Raw genomic sequence first — 18,516 nt, 5'->3', positions numbered from 1 at the left:
ACCATTAAGCCAAGGAAGGCCTTTCCCATATTTGTATTTGTGCTGCCACAAAAGCTATTGCACAACTGTGAACCATCACAGACACTTTTTAACCTTCATGCTCAAGACATCAAGACATTAAAAAGCCATCATCTGTCTATGGCAGACCAGATGCCACTCCAGATATCCTCTGGAAGAACACATAACATTTGCCTCTTTTGAAGCAAGATTTCACAGGGTTTTCTTCAACCAGAGAAAGAGAAGACAGCTCAAATCTTTCAAACCTATTAAATCTGGCAAAAATATTGAGGCAGAGAGAGAAGAAACTATTTTTTTAACCAAATCCCAGATACGAAATTTTACAATTTCAAGTCATACAACTTAAAAAAGCACCTCGGTTAAGAATCCCTCATGCTGCTGCTTGTCAAAACTATCCCATGGACCAACAGAACTTTACAACATATATAAAATGAGGTAGATGCAGCCCAAAACAAGAGAGACCTATTGCAATGACATGGAGCAAAGCAAAGAATCTAAGGTAAAATAATACAAATGAGAACATTTAGGGACAGAGAATTGGATGTGTTTTAGTAATGGGGGTCAGAGGGAAAACAACATGAGTAAGTACGAAGCAATCCCATAGGGGAAACACATGGGAGTCAAGAGTGTGTAGCACACAATACAGTGTGTGTGAGTTGCTATGTGTGTGAGGCAATCTGGATGCTTTCACACAACAGGGCCTGGAAGAGCCTCTGACTGAAAATATGAAAAACCTCTTCCAGTTTAGGGAAAAAAACGCCGCATAGGGAAGCCACAGGATCTCTGATTATTCAATATAAGACCGATTCTTTTCGCCTGCTATTGGATAGCCCAGCAGGATATGCAGCCATAGAGGTCAGGGGAGGGGGGGGGCTTAATGATTCATCTTGCACCGATAGATTGTTCTGACTTTTATTATACATTTTTAACTAACTGAAATCCTCATCCATAACACTTGGACTTGGCTTCATTGTATTTCATTTGGGAATTTCTTGGTGGTTGAAAAGGTGGCCTTCTCCCCTAATGAAACCTTAGTGATATGAAGCTATCGCCGTCTCTGAATCACTTTGTCCTAATTCAATGCTCCTCGTCCATCCAGGTAGCCCCTCCAGATTCTCCCCAGTGTTTGAAAGACTCCCCAACACAGCCATTTGGAGAAATGAGAGGGATCCTCTGAACTGGCTCACTTAAGAACAGCCTCTACCTTGGAACAAGCTGGTAATTGAACTTAAATAAAAGGCTCAGTGAGTGTCATGTTAGGTGGGGGGCATTCCTTAGTAGCCTGAGAAACAGAACTGGGTATCCTAATGAGGATTTGAGCAATTTTAGTTCTTGAATATTTAAAATAAAAAGAGCATTGGAACAAGGCAAGAATTGATAATGTGTTCACGCGAACGAGACAGACAGCTGCTTCTCAAATTTAAAATTAGGGTAGCCAAAGAGGCTAATTAAGGCACAAAGGAGAGAGGATACATTTTGCCCCTGGATATTTATTTTGGTTTCAAGCTTTCTTTCGGCCACACATGCACTGGTAGTGGAACTTGTACCGGATCCACAAGTTTCTCATCTGAAAAGTAGGAGCAAGGAAGACTCCATAAGGTAGCCATGAAGGCAAGGAAGACAGAAAAGGCGAACCTTTAGATAACAAGCCTGTTTGGTAAATATGTTGGGGTTGATTGCAAATCCGTCTTGAAAATCTATTATAAGGCTGTAATAATCCTCAACTAGAAGAATCCTATCGAGGCCACACTTGGCCTCTTGATAGTAGAGGGAGATCTGAGAAGAGGGGACACTAAATGTATTTGCCCAATGCTGCAATATTTGAAAGCTTTTTAAATACAAGAGCTTGATGGCCTCAAAAGTGGGGCAATGGAAGAGGACAAGATGACAACCATGTCAGTCCACTAACTTTCTCCTCCTTGTCCCTGCCTCTGTGTGCGTGTGCGTGCGTGCGTGTATAAATCCACGTCTAGGATAAAGAACTGCATAATTTTAGGCAACGAGGAGCACAGTTTAATTATAAACATTTTAGCTAACCACTCTGGGACTAAGCCAATCTCTTTCTGGGGAAACACTAGTTTTGAAGTCTCCTTTCCAGTCAGCTGCCATTTAAGCTGAGCCAATTATCTTAGTCTTTTGACTTAGATGTGCCTGACCTAACTTGAATGTAGTTTTACTGCTTCTTTTGAAATCTCAGGCTTTGGCGCATATGCATTCACTCCCATCTTCATTTGGCAATGGCTGTGGAGCACAGCCTCTGATCTCGCCAACATCAAAAGCCTGGTTTGTAAGATAAGGTAATATTTGAAGTTCACTCAGCAGTATTCTCCTGGGTTCAAAGTAAATCCATAAATAAGATATAACCAAATAATAAGACACTCCCTCTTTCAGCTCTCTTTCTTCTCTCCATTTCCTTCCCTCCAACCAAGACATGGAAATTGGAGGTGCTTTGTGGTCGGCACCAAAAGAGCACATGGGCAACCAAAACGTCTGCCAGGATACTTGAGATTAACTGCAAATTTAGACACTTCGTGCATTTGTCTTCCCCTTCTAGCAAAGCCACCACACCCCAGCCCAGCTCACCCTGGCTTCATGTATCTCTACTTCTCTCCCTCCATTCGTCTCCCATCCAAGAGACAACCCAAATGCACAAAAACCTATAGGAGAAGGCGCTGATGTCATGCCGCAGCATCAAAGGAAATCAATCTACCACAATCTAGCAGTGGATTTCTTTCCTTTTCCAATCCCTTCCCTGGCCTAGCCCACCTCAGCCCGGACAGGAAAATACCCTTTCCCCTTCTAGCTTTTGCTCAAGTTTCTCTTTTGTACACCCAGTGCAAGGAAAAGTCAAACGCACAAAACCTGGGCTGGATTTTGCAGCAGGAGCAGGTGAAGAAAAGTCGCTCCTTCGTGCTAGGTAACCATCCTGGATACTACTGAAATCCACGTTTTGTCTGTTCACCCGGTCCCCAGCGGTATAATCAAGCTCCTCATGACCTGAAGGAGCTCTTCTTATGGCAGGAGCAAACAGGCCAGTTTTCTTTTGTGCCTTGCTTTAGGGGGAGCTCCTATTCACTTGTTCAAGTCAATTTCAAAGCTGCCTGCTAACCTCTTATCCTCCCTAAGCTCCCCTAGATGAACAATAGGCTGAAAGGGATTCAGTTAAGTCTTTCATTCACCCCTCCACCTACCCCCACCCCCACCCCTCTTTCTCACTCTGGCCTCTCATCTGCAGAAGGCCCTACAATTGGCCTGGCTCTGAAGAGCAGGTTATAAGAATCCCAGCCGTAAGGAGCCATTGCTAGTCCAAAAATGACTCAACTCCATGGATGCACAAGGATGGGCCCACCATCCTGGCAAGACAGCTTGGTGATCATCTTTAGGATCAGGCAAGGCCACTATAGCTCCATAAGAGATGGGAGAGGCAGTTTTCACGATTGTTTCAAGGAGGTTCCACAACAAAAATGGAGCCCATTAGAGAAAGTCCCCAGGGGTCATATACAGGTAGTCCTCAACTTACAACAATCCATTGAGTGGTCATTGAGTGACCATTCAAAGTTACAGCAGCAGTGGAAAAAGTGACGTATGACCATCTTTCAGACTTACAACCGCTGCGGCATCCCCAGGGTCACATGATCCATATTCAGATGCTTGGCAACTGATTCATATTTATGAGGGTGGCAGCGTACCAGGGTCATGTGATCGCCTTTTGTGACCTTCTGCCAAGCAAAGTCAATGGGGAGGCCAGTTTCACTTAACAACCGTGTTACTAACTTAACAACTGCAGTGATTCACTTCACAACTGTGGCAAGGAAGGCTGTAAAATGGGGGCAAAACTTACTTAAGAAAGTTTCACTTAGCAACAACAATTTTGGACTCAATTATGATCACAAGCGGAGGACTGCCTATAAACGGTTGGCTTCCATGAAGAAGCAGGCACAACATCAACACTGTCTGCCTACAAGTGCCACCCAAGGCATGTTTACTCTGCAGTCCATCTCAGGGGGGGGTTCTAGACTTAGTCCCAGGGCATCAGCTGACTCATGACAGGAAGTAGAGAAACCCTTAATTACAGCAAAACCAATCAACTTTTAAAAAACTTCTTTCTGCTTTCAACAGCAAAATGTACCATGGCCTTCTAATATCCTGGGATATTTCAATAATAAAGCACTGCCTTCATTCAAAAGCAGGAGAGAGAATAAAACTTGAGAAAAGAACTACCAGTAATAATGCAATTTAACCACCAGGGATTATGTAGACTAGAGGCTGACCAAGAGTCAGCCTTTCCTTTCCCTTTCCCTTTCCTTTCCATTTATTTATTCTGTCATATTTATGCAGTGTATGTTGAAGGCGATGACCCTTTGAGAGGTGCATGCAATGAAATTTCGTTTTAATGTATGCCGATTAGTGTACATTCAAAGTGACAATAACGTTATTATTCTATTCTATTCTATTCTATTCTATTCCATTCCATTCCATTCTAGTCTATCCCTTTCTTTTTCCTCTTTCTTTCTTTAATTTATTTTCTTTCTTTCTCTCTCTTCATTCCTTTTTCTCTTTCTTTCTTTCTTTCTTTCTCCACCAGTTAAGATTTTGCACAGGAGACCATTCCCCTTCTAGAGAGAAACTAAAAGAAAACAGGCCAAACCTCTAATTCTAGTTCTAATATTGGCACAAGAGGTCACTAGCCTTTTAGATCAATTATACTTGGAAGCGCAGCAGTAGCCTCAGAGCACTTCCTAAAGGAAGCAATTTATTTTTGAACATGGTCATTATTTAATGATAGCACACACAGCCCTAAAAACACCTGAAACAAGACAGCAACTAAGGGACAACTTACAGACATGTTCCATGGGCCAGAAGCAAACTGTGTAGGTTTTCCAGGAGAACAAGGTTACTTGTCTGAGAGTTTGGATAATAATCCCTCTCAAGCAATGAAAATGGTGGAGCTAAATCTTAATTTTGCAGCAAATACTGTTCTGTTCCAGTCATGTGCTCAGTTTTTAGTAGAAAGGCAAAATTTAACATTACAAATTTCTTTCCAATACTAATGATGGAAATACTTACACGCTGCTGTCAGTCATTGACATAGAATCATCAGTCAGAGCATCACTAGAAATTTCACTGTCATTTGCACTAGTAGCAGGAGCAAAGACGTAGCCAGAATTCACATGATAAGGATGAACTGGATCATTCCTCTTGAAGGATCTAGAAATGAGCAAAAACAGAGAGCCCAGTTAGTCTTTGAACTCAGGAAATGTGAACTTTAGGAGACCAAAGAGTAAGGTAGCAGTTACACAAGGCAAACTACAGACCTAACATTCCCAACACTTGGAGAGAGAGGGGAAAAAAACCCACTGATTCCATGGAATTCTTGAAAATGAAAAGTGTCTAAGACGGACCACAGTTTAAAGCTTTCTTCCCACTGTTTTAAGCTTTCCCACATAATTTCATAGATCGCCTGTCTCAATGACTTCACAAGATATTTTAAATTAGGGATAGAGAATCTGGAGCTCTCACAATGTTTTCGGACTTCATCTCTAATTAACTCCAGCCACTAATTATGGGATTGTGGGAGTTTCAGTCCCAGACCTCTGAAGGGCACCAGGTTGCTTATCCATGACTTCAACTCACCAACTATTGAACTGCTTGAAAATAAAAGTCATCAAACTTCATTCCTTTTATCCCCCCAGCCTTTATTCCAAGGGGCTATCTTCAAGCATCTCCACTCTTAACTTATTCTCCCAATAAAAGCTCTGAAGTAGTTTAGTCATATCACTGAGCTTGGTTAACCCTTTGTGTTCCTGGTTTTAGAAACCGTGTTGTACCAATTAACACACTTGCCCTGCTTCTAGGCCTTGCTATTTCAAAGATGATAGAGGTCTAGATTAGAGGTGTCCAACCTTGGCAACTTTAAGACCTGTGGACTTCAAGTGGCTGAGAAATTGCCGGAGCTGAAGTCCACAAAACCTAAAGGTACAAAGATTGGACATCCCAGGTCTAGATAGAGTGGAAAGGGAGCCATCAATAAAAGTCACTCTAGCTGTCAACACCTTCACCTTTTTTTTCAAGCATAACCCCATCTCTATCTACCCTGAAATAAGATCTTCTTGTGAGCAGTTGGACTTTGTCCTAGTTAAGCAGGCAGAGGCTGCATTCATGAATGCTAAGCCTGCTTCACTAGGACAAAGCCCAACTGCACACAAGATCTCAGTTTATTTCTCACATTTACCATACCATGTGACAAACTGCTCTGCAATTTTGCTTTAGGGGTAAAAATGCTATTAACTCTATTGCACTTCCGCAAAAACTGACACTTTCACAATAGACGAACAGACCCCTCTGTGACATCTATGGCACTGATTCTCTGACCAGCCAGTGTTTGAAATTGCCCAAAAAGTTATCAAGCCATCTACCCCTCAGCCTATCCCTTAACTACAGATAGTCCTCAACTTACGATAGCAATTGAGCCCAAAATTTCTGGGGTTAAGCAAGACAGTTGTTAAGTGATTTTTGCCCCATTTTACAACTTTTCTTGCCATAGTTAAGTGAATCACTACAGTTGTTAATGACATAGGTTTGTTAAGTAAAGTAGCTTCCCCCATTGGCTTTGTTTCTCAGAAGTTTGCAAAATGTGATCACATGACCCGAAGACACTGCAACTGTCATTAATATGAAGCAGTTGCTTCATTCTGATCACATGACCATGGGTAAGTTGGAAAACAGTCATAAGTCACTTTTTTCAGTGCCGTTATAACTTTGAGCAGTCACTGAACAAACCTGTGTAAGTCAAGGACTACTTCTGTATAACATTTCCATTTTGGTCAGGCTTCCCAGCCACTTCCCACCAAATACTCAACTACTTTCCCACTAAAACATTAAATGCTCAGATTCTTACTTCTTCATCAGAAAGGGAGCAGCAAGGGTCCGATACTGAGCAAATGAGCATCACCATAAAAGAGATGAATTGACTTTCCTGAATTTTTTATCTAGGCTGCAAACTCATAAAGTGACCTTAAAGACACAGGACTCCCTTCTGCCTCTGATTTATAATAGGATTTATTGTAAGCCTACATTGAAGAAATTCTAGACAGATTAATGCAATGTATTTGGGATCAAGCCCTGTTACCTTGATAGAAAGGCTATGACTTCAAAGTCAGCCAATGAGCATCTGATTTCCGAGGAGAGAGCAGAGGGCGTCTAATTAAAGGGAGGTCTAATGGGAAAGCATCTGATTTGAAAAGCAAATCAATCTTTCCTCATTGACCACCTAGTCTTGAGGAGAAATGCACAAAAAAGAGTTTCTTTTTTATGTGTGATAAGCATCCCGAAAGATTTTTCTTGTTTCAGTTTTTTATTCTGGGTCATCCTGCCATCTCTATTTTTGGACAGTAACCGGATCTTCTTATGACCACAATTAAGTCCAAAATTTCCATTGCTAATCAAGATCTAATTTTAACATAATTTTAAGCATTGTATTATATTGGGCATGATTATTTAATTCTTTTAACTTCTTTTAACTTTTGTATTTATATTTTGATATTTATTGCCCTGTACACCGCCCTGAGTCCTTCGGGAGAAGGGCGGTATAAAAATTTAATAAATAAATAAATAAATAAATAAATAAATAAATAAATAAATAAATAAATAAATAAAAGATAATTGAGTTTTCCCCCATCTTATGACTTTTCTTGACACAGTTAAGGGAATCACTGCAGTTGTTAAGTTGGTAACACGGTTGTTAAGTGAACCTAGCTTCATCATTGACTTGGCTTGTCAGAAGACTGCAAAAGGAGATCACATGATCCCGATGCAACCATCCAAACGGAACAAATTTTGATCACATGACCATGGGGGAATGCAGCACAGATCATAAGTGTGACAAATGGTCATAAGTCACTTTTTCCCAGTGTCATTGTAACTTTGAACGGTCACTAAGCGAATGGTTGTAAATCAAGAATTAACAGCTGTCACACTAGTAGTTTGAGTGATTTATTTGTCAAATATGGCCGCCCATCTCACCCAAAGTGATTCTGGCTGAGATACAATAAAACTAATAAATGGATAAATGTCATGAAACATTTGCAATCCCAATAAAACAATAAGGATGAATAAAAGAAGACTACAAGAGGGGAGATGTTTACATATGGGATAACCAGCATTGGATGAACACCCTTCACACAGAAGACTTTAAAACTGAGAACAAGATGGTGCACTGCGTACAAGCATTTGCAGAATTGGGACAACTGCTTAGAGATGAAGGTCTCGGAAGATCTTACTCACTGACAGTACCACCTTTAACTCCTCAGTTCTTAAAAGCCTGGAATCCACACTGAAGTTTACCAGATGTTCCTTATTTTTAAGCAGTCACCCCTTGGTTCCAGATGCCTGTTCCATAAAATACTGAAAAATGAATGAAAGGGTATTCCCCCACCCATCCCGGCTGTCAAAAGTACACCACTTCCAGAACATTCCGCAGCACAGATCTCAGAGGGGCCAGACCACATCCCTCAACCGGAAGAAACTCAGCTTGGTAACTCTTTTTCACTGGAGAGAGCTCATTGCACACGTTGTCCAATGTTCAGAGCCGCTTGTTCCAATCAAGAGTTTGCTCACAAGGCGCTCAGAAGGCAAGGTGGGTGGAGAAGAAATTCACTTCTTCAAGGCCAAGACATAAGGAGGGTGTCCCTATTTTTGATTACTTATAAAAACATCCCCTCAAGGCACTTGCAGAGTGGCAAAACTTGATTTAAGTAAACAGCCTGGCATCTTTAAATGAAAAACATCATTTTACTCGCTAATATTCTACTTCCTTTATTTCCATGGGTCCACTTTCACCCTCTTTAGCCAGTCTTTGCTCACTTCTGTCAAAAACTGCATGTGTCCTCTCTCCTGTGTGTTGCATTCCTCCATTTCATCGGGGGAGGGGGAGGGCAGGGGGCACCAACCTTTGTAAAGAAGGGGATGGGGATGGATAGGGAGAAACAGGCAGAGGGCCAGCCCCCTCCTCTTCAAGGAGCAATGGCCAAGAGTAGGGGTGAACTTCGGGATCTCTGTCTCAAGCTGACCTTTGCAGCACTGCCAAAGGAGGAGCCATTTCTGCACATCTGGGACTGCATTCATTCCCAAAATGCACCAAGATTTTTTTTAATTTTTTTTGGGTGGGAAGCTCAAGATATCCAAAAGAGAAGGAAGGAAGGAAAGAATATACTAAGCATGACAAATGGAGAAAAGTCTGATTTTTTTTTTGTTTCTAACAGAATTTTTTTTTTACTGGGTGGATGGGAAGGAATGGCAATTCTGCCCCTAAAAGCAAAGCCAATTCTCCTGATAAGGCATCTGTGCTTCTGAAACTTCAACTTTCAGTACACTGTTAAAGGTTTTTTTTTATTTTTGTTTTTTTAGGAAAGGGGGCAATTGAAGACTTTTTACCTTTTATTGCTCTCTTTGGAACTGTTTCATGTCTTGTTTTAACACAACCCAGGCCCATCAGAGCCTGTTGTTGTAAAGCAGACATGTCAAACACAAGGCCCGGGGGCCTGGATCCGGCCCGCGAAGTAGTTTCATGCGGCCCACGAAGCCATCCTGGAAACAGTGAGGGAACGGCCCCCACTGCCTTGGCCCTGGCCCAGAGACCCTCCTTCTGCCAGAGACCCTCAGATCTGTCCCACTCCTGCCCAGGCCCCCATAGGCACCCTTGATGCGAACGATGTAGAGCTGGCCACGCCCACCCAGTAGGCCATACGCACTCTAGCCACGCCCACCCAGTAGGCCACGCCCACCCAGGCCACACCCACCCGGCCCCCTGAGGGCAACCGCAGTGCTGATGCGGCCCTCAGTGAAATTGAGTTTGACAGCCCTGTTGTAAAGTATCTGGTTTCAAGATGCTCACCATCTGTATAGAGAACCAACCAGGCTCTTTCAAGGGATCCTATATAGGCCTTTCTTTTCAAGCACTTGCAATCTGAAACATGCCAGCACAGCAACCACTGGAAGTTATGTTTACAATACATCCCTATAGGAGGGTTAAGAAGAGCCTCTTCAGTAGTGTAAGCAGTCACTATGGAAAGTTCATCATTTTCGACAAGAAAGAGCTTCAAAACTATTGCTTTGAAGTTCAACAGAAATGGTAAGCACCATCAAAGAGATTCCTGGGACATTTACTAGCTTGCAACTGTTTTTCAGCACTTCAGCAAAATGAATGGAGAAGTCTTCACACAGAATTATAAAATTAAAACAGGTGTGTGTGTGTGGGGGGGAAATCCAAGATTTGCTCTTACAAACCTAACATACAGTGAATAAATTAAAGATAGTTTCATGGTCACTTTGAAAAATAGGGAAAAAAGATCCTGACCACACTGAAACCTTAACTGCAACCAAATGTCATCAAGCTACCTTGCAACTCCTCTGTGTAGGGATCTCCATCCTATCTTTCTTCAAGGCCACCAAAGGTTGCGTCACTTTAAGACTGAATGGTGGAAAATATTTTCAAGGAACAGGTAGTAGCTTCCTCTCCATCATCAAGGAGGACATTAATTGAATAACAAATTTGGAAAGAACCTTGGAAGTCTTCTAGTCCAACTTCCTGTTCAAGCAGAAAACCCTATACCATTCTAGAGGAGTGGTTGTCCAGTCTCTTCTTAAAAGCCTCCAGTGATGGAGCACTCATAACTTCTGAAGGGACACTGCTCCACTGGTTAATTGTTCCCACTATTAGGAAATTTCTCCTTAGTTCTAACTTGCTTCTCCCCTTGATTAGTTCCCATCCATTGTTTCTTGTCTTGCCTTTTGGTGCTTTGGAAAATAGGTTGCCCTACCCTTTTCTTCATGGCAGCCTCTCAAATACTGGAACACTGCTATCATGTCACCCCTAATCCTTTTCACTAGACCACAGGTCTGCAACCCGCGGCTCCGGAGCCGCATGCGGCTCTTTCAGCCGTCTCCTGCGGCTCCCAGTCCTCTGCCATGTGCAGTCCAAAAAAAAAAAGTGGGACTAAAAAAGTTCAACCAATCAATTCAAATATGCAGGGTAGGTGCATATCTCACCTTGGCTCCACTCTTCAGTCAAACCCTGTTCTGCACATGTGCGCATGTACGCGCATGTGCACACATTTTTTTGCGGCTCCCAGTTTTTCCTTTGGTGAGGGAACCGGTTCCGAGTGGCTCTTTCACTGTTTCAGGTTGCTGACCCCTGCACTAGACATACCCAATTCCTGCAACCATTCTTCATATGTTTTATCCTCCAGCCCCCTAATCATCTTTGTTACTCTTTTTTGCACTCTTTCTTGAGTGCATAAAAGAGATAGAACAGAGAACATGGAACATAAACTATTACTTCTTGCCTTGACCAAGACACCTTCCATGTCCATAGTACATATCCTTCCATGTACTAAGCTACACAGTGATGTGAACTGCAGAGGAAACTCAAGGGATGAATCCCTTCAGTGTTTACAGTGACAATAAAAACTCCTTTTCTTGTCCATTTTTTTTCCTTTCAATTTTAACTTCCTGTTTTATGCAAAGCTTCAAACCTTCATTTTCAGCCCAAGCAAAAGAGTGCTGAGAAATTGTGTGAAGTAGTCAATTTTCAATTCACAGTAATATACAGATTGGGGAATGGGAAAGCAAAATGGTGTCTAATTGATGACACATGAGTTTTCATGTGATAAACTTGAAAATCCAAACCTATGGCATGCTTTGTCAAGAAACTGCTACATCAGACTGTGAAAATTGGTGTGTCCTTCATAGAGGCATGTATGATCATTTAATGCTAGTAGTATTTATAATTTTATAGGAAACTGGTATATAACTTGCCTCTTCTTCTCCAAAAAAAATGAGAAGAAGGCATAGATCCACATACAAGGTCTTGTCATGGTGTCATTTAACTGTGGATACCAGTTAGCTTCAGTTAATAATTATTTCACATACAATAAGTACCAACCAGCAGCTCTTTTGATCAATGAAGACCTATCTGCCAGATTCAGCTTATTCAGCAATAAAACTAGCTTCACTCAGAACCTGTCTGTCAGAAGGCAGATTTGGGCCCATGAACCAGGACATCATACATTTAGAATACAACATAGACCATTTTTTTCAGTTCCGTTGTATGGAGCGTGAAGTAACAAGTCTCAAAAGTCGCAAGTCACAAGTTGCAAGTTCACATGCCAGAGAGCAGCACCTTGTATGTGTGAATAGTTATCTGGACCAGCCTTGAAATAACTTTCTTGCCTCAAAAGTCATTAACTCTCTCTCTCTCTCTCTGTGTGTGTGTGTGTGTGTGTACCTGCATGTTTATACATTTAACAAATCAGATAAGGATGAGTGTTCTGCATGAATTATGCATTACAGTTGTAGGCTAGTTGCAGGGGAAAAATGGGTATACACCAAATCTCCATAATTATCTGTTAAAACTGATGCGTTAGCAGAAGGTAGATTAGATATGTATACTATACTAGCAATTCTTTTACCAGGTGGGGAAAAAAAAACACCAGGATTTTTAGCACTGGCTAAAGTAGAAGAATAATAAAATTGATGACCTCTAGATTAAAAGTTTGAACTTGCTTCCTAAGGCAATATGTAACTGTTAAGAGCCCAGTCTAGAAACTGCTGCCCGAGCTAACACTTCCAACAGTCAAAGTACTCAAAAAATTCTTACCAAAGTCTATGTCAGGGGTAGGCAACCTCAGCTCTTTTATGACTCATGGACTTCAACTCCCAGAATTCCTGAGTTGAAGTCCACGAGTCACAAAAGAGTGAGGTTGCCTACCCCTGATCTAGGTACACAACCACAAGTAAGTCCTATTTCAATTTCATAGCAGAAAAAAGTAGTTTGAGAATGGATGGGCTGGCGTGCCCAAGATCACACACTAAGCCTGGGGCAGTGACAGGACTAGAACTCAAGTTCAAATCCAACTGTTTAGTCATGCAGGGAAGACAGACCCTAAACCCTGTTCCATGCCTCTTTGAAGAGGATCACGCAAACCCATGCAAACCGTGCCTTTGCTTAAGGTAAAAGCTGTAAATAAACTCCCTATAAAATACCATCAGCATATTCATAATAAGATGTGAAGCTGCAGGTTCAAATAAAATTTGGTCAGCCATGAAAAAACAATCCTATTCTAGACTCATTAAAGCAATAGAATATTGAAATCTATTATTTCTGGAGTTCCAGGGGCAGAAAATGTCCTTTACAGTCTTTACCCTTAACCTAAGAAAAACAAATATATCTTGTATAAGGTGATCGTTATCTCTATGTTCAGGTTCACTGTCACAACAAATACGAACCGCTGCAAAGCTGAATCCGTAAGAAAAACTTGAGTCTTCCGACAGAAGAACCCCTTTTACAGAGATTATAGCGCACATTTCCATCAAACAGATGAAACAAATATGTCATACATGGATGTCATGTACACAGCCAACAACTGTAAGCCACTCCTTCTACATCTGGAGCTGCTCCAGATTTATACTGTTGTGAGTGAAAGCCGGATTGGAATCAGCTGCCTTGCCAGTCCTATCCCTAAGAAAGACCACATAGTCCCTTCGCTAAAAAGTCAAGGAAAAAAAAGGGGATGCAATTCAGGATCCCTCCTCTTAGAGGCAGGCCACGGTCGGTACAAGCTGAAAAAAGAGAAGATGCCTGAAATCCTTTGATGTCCATGAATCACAGAAACACTCACAAAATTCCTGTAAACCAGATGTCAAATACTTACCAGATTTAGAAACTCCCAAAGCAAGACAGCATACAGAAAGAGAGAATGTGTATGCGCATGAGAGAGAGGGAGGTGGGGGGGAGAGCGAGGGAGGGAGGTGGGGGGGAGCACGAGGGAGGGAGGTGGGGGGGGAGAGAGAGAGTCCTTCTGCTCTACACTTTCATATGCAACCAATTCTGATTTATGAAGGCAAAAAAGGGGGGGATAAGAATAATATCATAGAAGAACATGCAGCTCTGCACGATGGAGAGAGAGAATATGATGATGTTGCCACTTGGTGATGAACAAACTATTCTTGCCCCACTTTCAGCAGCCAATACAACTAAAGGAAAGCACACATCATTCTCTTGGGGGTTACCAAAGACAGTGTTGACATGGGCAAAAAGAGCAACATTCGAATGAAGACTGCATGCCATTCATGTGGGGAAAGCTCCAGAATACAAGCACAATCCTTCGCACAGAAAAATAAAATAAAAATCCTAGGTTGAAATCCTGACTTCTCCCTTTCCAAGTAGAAAACTGTACACGAATTCTGGAAGAAGAGCTGCTGTTAGTTGAATAGACAAGTAGCAAACTGAAAGGACCAACATTTTAAGTTGGTATCAAGCAGCTTCCTTTGAACCTGGAGCACGCAGCTCATCTCTTGACAAGAAGACTCTTGCCATTACTAATATCCTGTACCTGAAGCCATCCCTTTAGCTAACCTTGTTTTCTTCCACTTAAGAAATCCAATTTATTCAGCTAATATTCACTGATCAAGCTACTACCTGATATTCCTTATGAAAGTACCTGTGTGGAGACATCATCTTCTTGAAGTCACTTGGTTCAGTTTTACAGGTTATCTCAATAATATGGATTTTCTAGTTCCATCATCACATAATTGCTCTCCATTTTCTACATGTAATCCACATATTTCAACACCAGCTAGGGATGAAGTTGGCAAACTAGTATTTCATTACTCATTCACATGCCTAGATGGTGCTCTTCCCAGTTCCTCTTAATGTGGTTTAAAGTGGTAACAATTAATGCATGTCTCAAAGAACAAGAGTCCTTTGAAGTTCTTTTTTGATGTCTAAAAGAGGTTTAGAACTGGTGGGTCTTAAGAACCACAACGTACTCCTTTTTTGTATTAGGGGAAAAGGCAGCCCTCCCCTCCAGCAAGAACTAAATGCCAAAATTGGGAAGCTTCAAAAAATAAGAGTCTCTTTGCCAAATTTGACTTAAACCAGGAACACAACATTCATCTACACACTCATTTTGCAATACACTGTAACACCTAACACCTTCCCATAATAAATTGAATCTATTGCTCTTACCTAAACCCATTTTCCACAGTTTCTGTAGCTCGGACACTGGCTGTGGCCCTCAAGGTCTTACTGGACAGTCCAAGTATGGAGGGCAAAAGTTTGTTTTTAAGGTCAGCGCAGCTCCATTCCTCTTCTTCATTCAAGGTAGGGAGATAGCCACAATCCACTTTCAAGCTGCCCAGTCCATGGCTGTTAATGTAAGCAGGATTTTCTCCCCCACTCCTTACATATTCCAGGTATATATCAGAAGTCAAAAACATCTGGTAAGCATTTTCCTCCATCACAGTCTGAATCTCAGTCTGTGCCTGATCAAACATTACAGAATCAATCTGCTGCTTCTTGATATTATCCCGGATGTAGGTCTTTGTGGCAGGCTTGAGTTGCTTGGAAACAATGCTATTATTCTCAATGTACCTTTTGTAGATAGCTTTGGCGACTCTTAAAGTTTTGGCATCCTTAAGGTCCATCTGCCTGAAGCCATTGCAGGCAAACCAAAAGTCTAAAGTATCCACACATTTCTCCCTTTCCAGGAAGGTCCGAAAGAGATAAGCACCATCTTGATCTCCTAGTAAAGAATGCAAGGATTTGGTCCATCGGGCTAGAGGAGAATCTGGAGATGCACTGCCTTCTGGCTCCCCAAGACCATCTTCATTCCTCCTGGGCGTGGAAGAAACAGACATGGCCTTGAAGCTTTGGTTTTTTAGGGCAAAGAAACTGGCAGCCAGATGGCATGGTGTCTCTCCTTCTTCCCCTGGTACAGGGGGGCGTGGGGCATCTTCCCTGAAGCTGCTGCTGGGGTCTGGGAGGTGAGTCAGCAATGCAGCGCTGCTCATGGTTCCTGGGAGTTCCTTCTGATAGAGCTTTTTTTTTCCTTTCCCCTTTTTAAGTTCCTCAGCAATCTGTGTGCCTCTCTCTCTCTCTCTCTCTTTTCTTTCTCAAGTCAGCAGGGGATCCTCAGAGTCTTCTCTCTTAAAGAAAAAAAAGGGGGGGGGGAGAGAAGTATTGATCTAATCAAAACCAGATCCAACCAACATCAAAGACAAAAAGTAAACAGGCTTTTCAACTCTTCACATTAAAATAAAAAGGCAACCACAGCTATCTACAGCACTAATCAAAAGTATCAAATACGCTTTTCAAAGAGAAAGAGTGAACTCTGGGCACACTTTTAACTCTCCTATGCAGAGAGAGAGAGAGAGCCGGGTGGGGTGAGGGGTTGGAAACAAAAACAAGAACAGAACTTTTCCTTATTGCGCTGCCTATAAAGTCTCAACATGCACAAAGAAAAACATCATGAGGGTTTCTCTCCCCCCCCACCCGCCCCACTCCTACTTATGATAACATCTGAGGAGTCCCAGGAATAATCTTGGATCCCCATGCCGTTCAACCCATTTTGCAGCAAAAAAACATTCCTTCAGCTTTTGCTTCCCTCCCTCTCTCTTTGCTAGATAACTCACGGCAAAAGAACAAAACGTGCTTTCCTCGGCATCTGGTTTCCATTTCACTCTCTCTCTCTCTCTCTCTCTCTCCCTCCCCCCCCCCAACCTTTCAACTCCTGAAACATTTAGATTACGATCACCAGAAACCCTCCTAAGGAAGCACAAGGCTGGATGCTCCTCTGAACTGTACCTAGGGAAGAAAGGTCGGAAAGAAGCTGGAAAGACAAAGGCAGACTTGACTAGCCTCGCGTGGAAAACGAAGCCTCTCTTACCAATTTGCTTACGGCCTTCGAAAAGAGCCGTGCTTGGTTCAAGTATATTGTTGACATATAATTTCTCTTTCCCACCCCCCACCCCCGCCCATTGCGACCTTTATCGTGCATCTGTCCCCTTTCCTGCGACAAAGCACCATTTTAACACAATTCAACTCTTAAGGGCGAGAAGGCTGCGCTGTACCCCCTCAGCAAAAGAATGGGCGTCCGAAGTTCTTTACCAGCTCACCGTAACTCCCCCATCCAATCCGGGGGGGGGGGGGTTGAGGAAGCTGCTGTTCCGTCAAACATGCAAAGAGCTGCAAAACTCCCAACGCCAGTAAAATGAGCAACCGAATGAATGCCAGGCTTCCAACCAACCTCTTCCACCCATAGCCTAGAGCATATAAACACATAAAAGTTCCCTGTATGGTTTCCTGCTCGCCTCAACTTTTCTTCTTAAGAAAGTTCAAAAGCTGCTTCAAAGGGAGGCGGGTGGGGTGGGGTGGGAGGAGGAGGAGGAGGAGGAGGAGGATGTCCTGGAAGATACCTGAAGAAGAGTAGACATTCCAGACCAGGCTGTTCGAATCCTCAAGCATTTCCCCACTTAGACAAGCCCTCCATCAAAGAGGCGGTGGGCATGAAGGCGATCGTTTACAACACAAATTAAATAGATTTTGAGGAGGAGGAGGAGGAGGAGGAGGAGACGACACTGCAGCCCATACCCCCAGAGAATCATCCCGCAGAGGGAGGGAAACATTAAAGAAAGAAGAGAAAAATATCCAGAAATGGCGACTGATGGGAAGATGGGGGGGGGGGAATAAGCAAATCTGCTGAGATATCTCAGGAACTGGTGGGGGGGGGAGAGAGAGAGAGAGAGAGAGAGAGAGACAGAAGGGGAAAGAGAGAAAGAGAGAGAGAAAGGAACGAGAGAACAGGAAAACGTTCCCCGACCGCCTTCTCCAAGTCCTGTGTAACAACTGACCCCAAAGTCAGCACGCTGCGCCTCTTTGGAGTTCATCGAGGGTGCTGACAGAAGTGGGAGGGGTGTGCGCGAAGAGGTGCGGGAGGAGGGACTGGCAGCGAAGGCATCCTTCGCCTACCTACCAACCGAAGCCATCCTGGGTCTCTCTCTCTCTATACCTCCTTTCCAAGTCACAAAACATTGCTGGAAAACAAAGGCAAAAAACTCCTCCCTACTTTACCGGGATGTTTATGGGGGGGGGAGGTCTGTGAAAAGACCCTTTCCTTCCCCAGCAGATGTGTCCCCCCTTAAACTCTCTCTCTTTCACTCACTCACTCACTCACACACACACACACACAGAGCCCAGTGGCTGCTGTGGTTCGTACAAACCCAGCTCTCTTTTTTTTTCCCTAGGTCTGCTTACTCATAACGAGCGCGCAAACAGCTTCTCTGAACAACTTCAAAGCTCCAGCCAAGAAAACATCAAAGCAACGGAGGGAGGGGGAGGGGCGAAGGAATTACACACATTCTTTCGCAACTTACCATTGATCCCGTAGTTGGTGGCGGGGCTCTCTCTCTCCCGCCCCCTCCGTTAAATCGGGCGCCCGGCACTTCCTTCCAAACAGGAGCCCCCCCTCCTCCTCCTCTCCCCCCCCCCGCGGCTCAAAATCTACCTCCCTGAGCCCTTCTCATAGGGAAAGGAGAAAAGTAATCCGCAACGCTGCGCTGATTCCTCTCTATCACCCGCCTCCTCACAAGCTTCGCAACAGCATCTGAGAGTAAAAAAAAAAAGGGGGGGGGAGCGGGGAGGGCTGGTGCGGACTAGGACGT

General features: G+C 43.1%; 1 protein-coding gene across 3 annotated transcripts in view; it reads right to left on the bottom strand.

Moving 5' to 3' along the window:
• The window catches only part of AXIN2 (axin 2), a 53,898-nt gene extending 35,595 nt beyond the window's left edge, over positions 1–18,303 (bottom strand). Inside the window, exons 1-3 of one of the 3 annotated variants that reach the window (XM_081318539.1) lie at positions 18,229–18,303; positions 15,044–16,002; positions 5,086–5,226 (exon numbers count right to left, since the gene is read on the bottom strand). In XM_081318539.1, coding sequence (XP_081174665.1) covers positions 5,086–5,226; positions 15,044–15,867 — 965 coding nt within the window. In that variant the 5' untranslated portion in view covers positions 15,868–16,002; positions 18,229–18,303. Of the gene's footprint in view, positions 1–5,085; positions 5,227–15,043; positions 16,003–17,271; positions 17,459–18,109; positions 18,168–18,228 lie in introns of those variants that run through there. The other 2 variants (XM_081318541.1, XM_081318540.1) reach the window with 2 other exon arrangements.
• Positions 18,304–18,516: the final 213 nt, after the last annotated feature.

This window comes from Vipera berus (genome assembly GCF_964194415.1).
Source record: "Vipera berus genome assembly, chromosome: 2".
NCBI classification, from domain to species: Eukaryota; Metazoa; Chordata; class Lepidosauria; order Squamata; family Viperidae; genus Vipera; species Vipera berus.
The sequence above is the reverse complement of the archived record's forward strand: the minus strand, read 5'-3'. Positions and strand labels throughout refer to the sequence as shown.